General features: G+C 47.4%; 1 protein-coding gene across 1 annotated transcript; it reads right to left on the bottom strand.

Moving 5' to 3' along the window:
* Positions 1–3,275: 3,275 nt before the first annotated feature.
* On the bottom strand, positions 3,276–10,919 carry IFI30 (IFI30 lysosomal thiol reductase). Its single transcript, XM_043976310.1, has 7 exons — positions 10,652–10,919; positions 7,680–7,862; positions 7,483–7,557; positions 7,038–7,136; positions 4,678–4,830; positions 3,817–3,870; positions 3,276–3,557 (listed from the first exon to the last, which is right to left on the bottom strand). Exons 1-7 carry the CDS (start codon positions 10,835–10,837, stop codon positions 3,495–3,497), a joined length of 813 nt encoding a protein of 270 aa, XP_043832245.1. The 5' UTR covers positions 10,838–10,919; the 3' UTR covers positions 3,276–3,494.
* Positions 10,920–10,922: the final 3 nt, after the last annotated feature.

The raw sequence follows: 10,922 nt of genomic DNA, 5'->3' as shown, positions 1-10,922 counted from the left end.
GCAGAGTCTTGAATTATGTTGATGGTTGTCATTCTTATTCAGCTTAAGTTTTTCTTCTTTAAACCCCTTTATATTGTCTGTCAGTCTTTTCACCATACAAATGCTTTATAAGATTACTAATTAAAGACAAAAGCAGGTTAGCAAAATTATGAACAAAACAAGCATATCTGGAATTTAAAGAGTTTTCTAAGATTGTCTCAAAAGCACAGCCAGGCCGGGGAAGGGCTGAGCCTGAAGCTGCAAATGCAGGTAGAAAAAGTTGAGCATGCGCATCAGATCTCTGGACTTCCCGGGCAGGGGAAGCAATGGGCTTGGCCATAGGAGGAGTAGAGGGTGGGGTCTGGAGAGGAGGGGAGGGACCAGAGCAATTTGAATCAGACTTGATTTTGAACTCAGGCCTGGATTCCTCTTCCCCCACTTTGCCTCCAGGTGCTAGGGGATTAAAAGCTTCTAGAGGGTGGGTCATTGCCTCCAGGCATGCAAAATTAGAGCAACAATTAGTGTTGGAACTGGAAAAGCAGCAGGAATCTCTTCAGGTTTCTCTGAAAAAGCATGGTTGGGAGAGGGAGAAATATTTCCTTGTGTGAGTAAGTTGCTGGCTCTTTTAACAAAAATAAAAAGAAAAATAGAAAATCCAGAAAAACAAAGCATTAACATGATCTTATCTCCCATTTGTCTGGTTAAACAGACTAAAATCAAAAATAGGGTAATTAGGGAGTTTAAAAGGTCCATTCGAAAAAATTTAAAGGGAAAACACAGCCAGTGCACCAGTACTTAGCAGTTAAAGGGTAGGGGAAATTTCTTACCCAACCAGAAGATCAGAAGACTGAGGTTTACCTTTCCTCTTCGTGGTCAGCCATCTGTTAAGGGTTAAAATTCTAGCTAAACTGTCTAAAATATCTAATGAGTGGTCGCCAATAAATTATAAGCTTTAGCAAGAGTTAGACTTTTAAGCATTTATTAAGGAGAATAAGAATTTGGTAAAGAGAGAGAAAAAGGCCTAGATTCCTATCTATTAAAGGGAGAGCACATTTCTAGCTCCCTTCTCCGCCAGAGTCCAGAGGAAAGAGCGCGAGACTCAGCGCCAGTCTCTTCCTTCCTCCTCCCACTAGCCCGCGTCACTTCCTGACTCCTGGTCTTGCCCTCAAAGACCTTCCCTTCATGGGCAGAACTCCTCTACAGTAAGTATCCAGCAGGTGGCGTTATTCCAATCGTTACAGTGTGCAGTGGATAGAGCACTGGCCCTGGATTCATGAGGACCTGAGTTCAAATCCAGCCTCAGACACTTAACACTTACTAGCTGTGTGACCCTGGGCAAGTCACTTAACCCCCAAAACAAATTAATTAATTAATTTTAATTAAAAAAAAATAAGAGTGTTTGCCTTGGGGGCAGCTAGGTGGCACGGTGGATAGAGTACGGTCCTGGATTCAGGAGGACCTGAGTTCAAATCCAGCCTCAGACACTTGACACTTACTAGCTGTGTGATCTTGGGCAAGTCACTTAACCCTCATGGCCCCCCCCAAAAAAAGTGTTTGCCTCAGTTTACAGGCCCAAAAAACAAACTCATTATCTTTCCCCCTGAGCCCTCCCCTACCAACCCTCCACACCCACTACCTTTCTTTCTCAATTACAGTAAAAGGTAATACCACATTCCAGTCCCTTTAGACTCCCAACCCAGGAGCAGTCCTGGACTCCTCCCTATCTTTCACCTGCATATTCAAGCAGTTGCCAAGGCCAGTCAGTTTCACCTTCCTAACTTCTCTCCAATAAATTCCCTTATCTCCTTTGACACGGCCACCCCTCTATTGCCAACCCATATCACATAGGGCAGCTAGGTGGCACAGTGGATAAAGCACCAGCTCTGGATTCAGGAGTACCTGAGTTCAAATTCGGCCTCAGACACTTGAAACTTACTAGCTGTGTGACCCGTCACTTAATCCCCATTGCCCCGCAAAATAAATAAATAAAATAATTTGGGGGCAGCTAGGTGGTACAGTGGATAGAGCACCGGCCCTGGATTCAGGAGGTCCTGAGTTCAAATTCGGCCTCAGACACTTGACACTTACTAGCTATGTGACCCTGGGCAAGTCACTTAACCCTCATTGCCCCACAAAAACAAAAACAAAAACAAAAAACCCCAGCAAACCCATATCACCTCTCCCCTGGATTACAGCAATAGCCAGAGGTGGGTAGAATAGTCTGCTTGCCTCAAGTCTCTCCCTCCCCACTCCATCCTCCATACAGCCAAGTGATTTTCAGAGACTACTGTTAATGGACCTGTTTTCCCAGATCCCAGCAGAGGGCGGGGACCCAGTAACCCAACACTCAACCACAGAATTGAATAGCTCTCTGATCGGTCCATGTACCTGGGTTTATCTCCTGCACAAATCCCAAGTATTTGGGCACCTGATCTGGTAAATGTAAGAAAACTTAAATTTTAAACAATGAGGGGGCAGCTGGGTGGCGCAGTGGACAAAGCACCAGCCCTGGATTCAGGAGTACCTGAGTTCAAATCTGACCTCAGACACTTGACACTTACTAGCTGTGTGACCCTGGGCAAGTCATTTAACCCCCATTGCCCCACAAAACAAAAATAAAAACAAAACAAACAAAAAATTAAAACAATTAGAACGACAAAAAAAATTCATTGTAAAGAGTAAAGTGTCACATAAATGGAAATTATCAATGTTACTAATGAGGATGTGTTTGTGAGAAGAGACTGTGGAACTTGCCTATCAAGGCTGGCAAGAATGTCATTCCTGGGAGAGACCAAGTGTAGAGAAGAAAAAGGCAGCTAGAAGAGAATTTAGAACATGATCCATTCGAGAAGGGAACTTGGCCTGTAGAATGCCAAAGTTGGGAAGGACATCTGGAAAGAACCTTAGAACATAGAAAGTCAGAATTGAAGGACCCAGGCCCTCTATCCTTCTTGTTGAAAGAGAGAGGGGGGGAGGGGCAGCTAGGTGGCACAGTGGATAAAGCACCCGCCCTGGATTCAGGAGGACCTGAGTTCAAATATGGCCTCAGACACTTGACACTTACTAGCTGAGTGACCTTGGGCAAGTTACTTAATCCTCATTAACCCTGAAAAAAAATAAAGCATTTGCTCCTGCATATGAGGAATTAGTTTAAAAAAAGAGAGAGAGAACGGTAGGGGGGGAGGTGGAGGGAGGAAGGAAAGAAGGAATGAAAGAAGGAAGGAAGGAAGGAGGGAGGGAGGGAAGGAAGGAAGGAAAAAAAGAAAGACAGAAAGAAAAGAACATCTTTGATCATGTTTCTAAAAATAGGTTTTTATTTTTAAAAAAACAACACTGGAGAAGGTGAGATTTCCTGAGCCTGTCAGGAGGATACAAAAAGATCTGAGTAACCAGATACAATGAACTCTGGGCTGCTCCTGGGGCCCTGATCCCTCTCCATGGAACCAGCTACCTGCTGGTGTATATGACTGGTGGTGTGCCAGCCCTGCATTAATGCACCCGAGGCCACTGCGTGTTCAATACAAGATTTGCTTTGTGATGGACGAGGCATTCCTTTTGCAGACTTCAGGCATCTCTCCCTAAAAAAGATATTGACACTGTTACTCTTAGGTCCCAACTGGTAGGCCCCAAATCACCTTTGTCTTGTCCCCCTCCTCCTACTCTTCCTCCTCCGCCTCTTCCTCTCCCTGCTGGGGAATTCTGGTCCTGGAGCCTGAGTCCAAGATGAGACCATGACCACCCCACACCCTGCTCAGCCCCAGCCAGCCCCCTAGCACCACCACTGGCTCTTTTCAGTTAAGGACCTGACCCCCCCCAAATGAGGGCATGGCAATTCACCTGATATAATTGACAAACCATGGTTAAGAGTCCACTGGGGTTCTCTAAATGTTTCTGTTCAAAAAAAAAAATATGTAATCAGGGGAAAAATAGGGAATAAAAACATAGTCTTGAAAAGCTGGGAAACTAACCCTAGCTATAACTCTTGACAAGACTGAGTAGAATGATTAGAGGCAGGGGGCAGCTAGTTAGCACAGCGGATAAAGCACTGGCCCTGAATTCAAGAGGACCTAAGTTCAAATCCAGCCCCAGACACTTGACACTTACTAGTCATGTGACCCTGGGCAAGTTACTTAACCCTCATTGTCCCCGCAAAAAAAAAAAAATTAGAGGCATAAATGGAGGGGGGTGCTGACTCAAAGTCACATGGCCAGTGAATGCTAGAGTGGACAAGACCAGCACATGGAAGGGGCCATTTGGAGTCAGGGAACTGGGCTGGCCCACATCTGGACTCTACTCCTTTCTACCCAGGGACTAGGACAACTCACTTAACCTCAGTAAACTGCCTCATCTGTCAAATAAGACTAGATCAAAACAGCTCTCACTTAAAGCCCACTTTCCTCCCAACCATCCTGTTAGGGAGTTCAGGCCAGTATCACCTTTAGTTTACAGGTGAGGAAACTGAGGCACAGAGGGTAAAGTGGCTAGCCCTGGGTCACAGAACGAGGTGTTCTAAAAAGGCTCCAGGGGCATCTAGGTGGTGCATTGGATAAAGCACCAGCCCTGGATTCAGGAGGACCTGAGTTCAAATCTAACCTCAGACACTTGACTTAGATAGAGGTTGGGGGTGGAGATGGGGGGTGAGTAGTGTCCTGGGGGAAAAGGCAGCAGGTGAGGGGGGAGATGGACAGCAGCTCTTACTTCTTCCACCACAATCCAAGGTGTGTATGTATGTGGAGGGGAAAGGTGATTTGTCATCATGGCATTTTGATGCATCAGGCTATTGCCTATAGGTCCCTTCGCGCATTTCATGATATCGTCCTCAGAAAGGAAAGGGGTGTAGAGCTTCAGACACTGCAAAGAGGGGAAGGAGGTGATTATTTGGAGGGAGATCTGAGCCCAGCAGAATTACCCCACCTTTCTTCTGCCCCAAGCTTATCTCTTTAACCGTCACTGAGACAGTGGGGGGAAGGGAGGGGAGAGTTAAAAACCGAGGGATCCTTTGCCCTCCAAAGGGAACAATCTTTCCCATAGGGTTCTCCCTTCCCCTCTCTCAGCAATGAGGATGAAGAATGCTGCCTACCTCCTAACTGGGAGGGGATGAACTCAAGAGGCAAAAAAAGACACACATTTTTTGGTTGGCCAATGCAAGAATTTCTTTTGCTTAATTATGTTTATTTGTTCCAGGGTTTTTGTTTTTCCCAACTGCAATAGAAGGCACCATAGGTATGAGATAGAGAAGATACATTTCTATTCATTTAAAAGATGATTCCATTTAAAAGAAAAATAAGATGGCAACAGAAATCTCTACAGAACTTCCCTCTCTAAGCTGCTGTAAACTAAGATCTTTGTCAACCCTCAAGTGCTACAGAAACGGAAATTTTTATTTTCCTTCTTAATCATCATAATTCTTGTCTGTTTCATGAGTTGCTCTAGGAAAATGTCAGTAAAGTTTTCATTTTATCTGTGTATTCCCCAGTGCTTAGCACAATGCTAGGCACATAGCCTCCACTCAATAGATGGTGAGTAACTTGAATTCATCCCTGCCACCAAAGAATACCCTTCTTTTTAATACCAGAATTCTCTGAGTGAAGTATGACTCAGCAAAGCTGATCTCAGATCCAAGGAGACCTGAGTTCTGGTGATGTATGACTGTGGGCAAGCCACCAAACTTTCTGAGGAAACTCTAAAACTAAGCCATGGAAATCCATGGGTCATTTCCATACCAAGAGTTCCTTATACTGATGAAAAGCATAGGAAGCTCCCCACAAGAGTAACAAGTGCAGGTGGCTTAAAGGATGATGGGAGACACATGGTGGGCAGATGCTGGCTGCAGACCAGTCAAACTATGTGGACATGGGATTGATAAAGGAAGTATGCCAGTCACATAACAACAGTAGAGAATGAAGATGGAAAGTGTGAATGTAGCACTAGTGTTGATGAAATCTGGGAAGACTCTAATGCTTTGGGTGGATCCTCTAGTGAGAAACCATCAAAGAAAAGATGAGAGCCCCACAGGATGAGAAGACATAGGAGACCCCACCCACCCAACCGGCAGAGGGAATACCCACAAGAATCCATCAAAAATCAACCACTTTGTTGATAATTACTCAATTAGTCAGGCAACAGACATTTGTTAAGCACTGTGCTAAGTAATGGGGATAGTACTGGGGAGGGACCTCCAAGGAGCTCCCTCCTATTCCAAGGGATAACTTCCTGAAGTCCCATGGCCCTTGGGAACCCAGGGAGCATGGACATTTTCTGAGTGGTTTCACATGAGGCTGCATTCACTGGGGGAAACCTCTTGGGGAGATCGGCGTTAATACCACCCTCCAGAATGCCCTTTCAAATTAGCCTGGTTAGTAAGGAAAGCACGTGTCTTTCCTAATGGACCGTTCCTTAATGTTCTACCTGTCTGTAAGACAAGAGAAAACCCAACCTCACAAAAGGAAGAAGCGTGGAAGTGGGTACAAGAGGTGGGGCACCTAGAGAGGCTCCCCTTCCTCTCCCGACCCAGAATGAGGTCCCGGCTTTCATACTTTAAGGATGAGTAATTTGGTCTGTGTGGGGATTTCCAATGCACCACCATTGCCTCTAAATAACAGCAGTGAGCATAATTATAACCCCCTCCTCATGAGGTCAGTCACGAGGGACCTTTTGGAAATTGTCATAGCTAGAGAAGTTATTCTTAATGTTATTAAGATGCATCCCATCACTTCTAATTCTATCTAATACCAATACCTCGTCTTCCTACTGGCATGGGCTACATCTGTGGCTTTCACTTGATCCTAGCAACCTCTTAGCTATCCCCACTTTACTTGTGGTGAAATCAAGCCTCAGAGAAACAGCAGTCACTTTTTCCAAGCTCATGTGGCCAGTACTCTCGCCCTGCACAGGCTCTGTTGTCCTATAGGTGATCCCAGGATGAGGAATGAAATCCTGCCTCAGGGGTCAGGGATCCATCTGTCCAGCTCCCGCCCCAGTGCAGACAGACAAGGACCCTAAGTACTGTTGTCTCTTCCCTTCTCTTTCCCCCCTGCATAGACCAGGCAGGCACTTACCAGGTTCAGTGAGGTCTCTACATTATAAGATGACAACATACAGTTGATCACGACAAAGGCACTACTAAAGTCATCCTGAAGGAGGTACAACACACAGGTCTGGAGGAGCAAAGATTAAAAGCAAGGGGCTGAAAGTGACAATCCTCTTTCCCTGGGGTCCTACCCCACACCCTACCTCCCCCTAATGTACCAGGGGAACAAAAGGAAGCCTGAGGTTAAGCAGACTGCCCAGGGGGCAGCTAGGTGGTGCAGTGGTTAAAGCACCGGCCCTGGATTCAGGAGGACCTGAGTTCAAATCTGGCCTCAGACACTTGACATGCACTAGCTGTGTGACCCTGGGAAAGTCACTTAACCCTCATTGCCCCACCAAAAAAAAAAAAAAAAAGCAGACTGCCCACAGGCACACGACCCCTCTGGGAGAGTTTTGGGCCAGAAGATTCCTTACCTGAATCATATTGATTTCACACTCATCCTCCCCATGTTGACAGGTAAACGTCCAGGTCCCATTCACGGATGTCTCCTGAAACACACACACACACACACACACACACACACACACACACACACCAGACATGAGGGGAAAGGCAGAAGACGCCTGGCAAACTCCCCAGCTTAGCCCCAGGCCCAAGCTGGCCTACTCACCTGAGCATTGCCAAAAGGCACAAGGGTTATGTTCATGACATCATTACCCAACAACAACCAGGTAGGGAAGAGCATCATTGACAGGAAGGAGCGGCAGCCTGGGCACAAGGTTTCGTAGAAGAGCTTCACAGATACAGGAGGAGCATCCGAATTTCTCCATAGGGCACTGCATTCCTTTGGAGTCTACAGGATGGGCAGGGTGGGCCAAATCAGTGGTGAACAGACAAGTGTGGTCGGTGTGACAGGCTCCTGAGGTCAAGCTGCCCCTCACTTTCCTCCTCCCCACACCCCACCAACTATGGCAGGATGGGGCCCTGAGAGTCCCCTCACTGTGTCCCTTGCATGGAATACTGCAACGTCTGATTGGATCCCCTGTCTCTGGTCCCTCCTCTCTCCAGGGGATATTTCTATACTCAAGAAGTTGCACTGGCCCTCCTCTGCCTTTAGGAGAAAATACCTACCCCTTTCTTTGGTGCTGAATGCCCATCCCCCCCTGGCTACACGGCCTCTCTTTCCAAACTGGTGACACATTCCTCCCTGTCATTCATTCTAGATTTCCACCAACTGCTATTCCTAGAGCATGACACCCTATCTCTTACTTCCCGCTCCTTGTACAGGCTGCCCTTGATGCCTGGAATGTTCTAACTTTTACCTCTGCCTTGGAACATTGAACTTCCTTTAAGGTTTAGCTCAGAGACACCTCCTTCAAGAGACCTCTTTGTGAATGTCATTCCCCCTCCCTCCATCAATATGGATTAGATATTCTAGATATACTCATATAGAAATACAATATTATACACATGTATCTCTCTCTCCATCCATGCATCCATCTATCCATCTATCCATCTATCTATCTATCCATCCATCCATCTATCTATCTATCTATCTATCTATCTATCTATCTATCTATCTATCTATCTATCTATCTATCTATCTATCTATCTATCCATCCATCCATCCATCCATCCATCCATCCATCCATCCATCCATCCATCCATCCATCTATCTATCTATCTACGTATTTATCTATCTACCTATCTACCTACCTACCTACATATACATAATATATCTATCTGTCCTACATGCAAAGGCAGCCATGAAGACAGGAAGACCTGGGTTCAAGTCCTTCCTTAAGCACAGAGTGGCTAAGTAGTCTTGGCCAAGTCAGTTTGTCTCAGTGCTAGGGATACTCTCTAAGACTATAAATTGTACTCAACTAATATGGAAATGTTTTGCATGACTACACGGGTATTGAATGGCCTGTCTTCTCAATTGGGGTGGGGGGGAAGGGAGGGAAGAAGGGAAAGAATTTGGAATTCAAAGTTTTAAAAATGAATGTTAAAGGGGGCAGCTAGGTGGCACAGTGGATAAAGAACTGGCTCTGGATTTAGGAGGACCTGAGTTCAAATCCACCCTCAGACACTTGACACTTACTAGCTGTGTGACCCTGGGCAGGTCACTTAACCCTCATTGCCCCTCCCAAAAAACAAACAAAAATGAATGTTAAAAATTGTTTTTTACATGTAATTGGGGGAAAATAAAATATTAAATAACAAAAAAGGGACTGTAAGTTTTAGAAAAGGCACCACCTTTCCCTGGGAGCAAGAGACTGCTCACCAGAGACTTTCCTATACCAGTGAATGCAGACATCCAATCCAGTCCCTATGCCCTCTCTGCTAGATTGACTTGTGCACCGTTGGTGTATTCTATCTCCCCAGTAGAACAGCAGCTAGCTACTTAATTAATGGAACTAAAACTTCCTGTGGAGAGTCCTTTGGGACAATCTCCCTTCTGTATTTCAGCCCTGGCCCAAGCAGTGTCTGACACATGCCAGGCACTTCATAAATACCAGCTGGTTCATGGTTGGCAGAAAGCAATTCTCTGACCCGTTTCCCAATTTGCAAAATGAAGAACTTGGGACCCGAGACTGTGGAAGACCCTTCTGGCATGGGCATTGCACCCAGCAGAATTTCTGGCCCTGGCACTGTAACTTAATGATAGATGCTTGCCAACCTTTCTCAGTTCTATGTTCTAAGAGCCCTCTCGGCTGGCGCACCCATTCTTCATGATCAAGAAGGTCCCTAGGGCCACCGACTGGGGACAACTTCCTACTTTTCTTGCCATCCCCTCCCCATCCTCTGAAACCACTGAGGAATCAGTTCTAGGTTCCTCACCATGTGCCTGTCATGGGGTTTCTGAGCAAATCCTGACCTGTTCAACTGGCAGCACCTTTGACTTCCCTCAACACTTTCCACCTCCTCTTCCCGCTCCTCCTCCTCCTCCTCCTCCCCCCGTCCTCTTCCCAGCTTCCAGATGCCTAGCAGGGGGCCTCTAGAGACACTTGGCTGCCCAGTGACCCCAGGAAGGGGCTAGAGGGAGAGGGAGTTCAGGAGAGTCCCACGTCCAGGTGAATCTCCCAAGGGCACCCCCACCCTCAAGTTCAAACCTAAATTAAGTCCTCTAAGTAGCTAAGAAAAGAAGTAGGAAAACAAGGCTTAGGTTGCGGGGCTACTCCGAGCCCAGGAAGTCCCACCCACCCCACGGTACCCCTAGGCTCTGGGGGAAAGGGCTTCGCCCTTTCGGTTTCTTTGTCTAGGTCCCCATTTCTATGTGTCCCTGGATCTGACGCCTAGAGAAGCTTCTCTTTCGGGCCAGGTCCCCCAAGGCGCTGTCTGCCCGTTTGGTACTCCGGGACCCTGGTGCTGTTTCCTTTGCCCCGTTTCGGACACTGGCGGGTTGATCTAGCTGGCTCCTAGCGCAGCCCGAGGGCGGGGGAGGGCCAGATGTCCCCCCCGGGTTTGCCTTGGGACACTGCCCCTACCTACCTCCACCTGCCCAGACAGGTGCCTGCCTGGCTTCCGGGGAGGGGTCGGGGCGGGGGTCGGGGGGCGGGGGGGAGTTCAGGACCTGTCCCAGCCCGGGCCCCGATCCCAGCCGTGATCCAGCCAGAGGTTCTGCCCCCGACCCAGTACCTCGCAGATCTGGGAATTTTCCCAGGAGGAGCACCAGTTGTAGACGGGCTGGGTACAAACAGGCTTTGTGTGTTGGGATCTTCCGTGGCTGAGGTGGAGCCTCCCGGCCTGGCTGGGAGCCCCGGCCACTAGGAGCAGGAGGAGCAGCAGAGATGCCAAAGGAACCCAAGCTGTGGCTGAAGCCATCACGCCTGGGTGGCCCGAGCTGGCGGAACGAGAACTGAGCCGGAGACAAGCTGCTTGTGCAGGGAGACAGAGAGTCACAGCCTTT

Source organism: Dromiciops gliroides, chromosome 1, assembly GCF_019393635.1.
Source record: "Dromiciops gliroides isolate mDroGli1 chromosome 1, mDroGli1.pri, whole genome shotgun sequence".
Taxonomy (NCBI): Eukaryota; Metazoa; Chordata; class Mammalia; order Microbiotheria; family Microbiotheriidae; genus Dromiciops; species Dromiciops gliroides.
The sequence above is the reverse complement of the archived record's forward strand: the minus strand, read 5'-3'. Positions and strand labels throughout refer to the sequence as shown.

Excerpts from the sequence above, each read along its gene's own strand:
- IFI30 (XM_043976310.1), bottom strand. The coding sequence starts at position 10,837 with ATGGCTTCAGCCACAGCTTGGGTTCCTTTGGCATCTCTGCTGCTCCTC. Across the intron at positions 7,558-7,679 it reads TGCCTTTTGGCAATGCTCAG|GAGACATCCGTGAATGGGAC; the intron begins GTGAGTAGGCCA and ends TGTGTGTTTCAG. Across the intron at positions 3,558-3,816 it reads TGGTTTGTCAATTATATCAG|GGAGAGATGCCTGAAGTCTG; the intron begins GTGAATTGCCAT and ends TATCTTTTTTAG.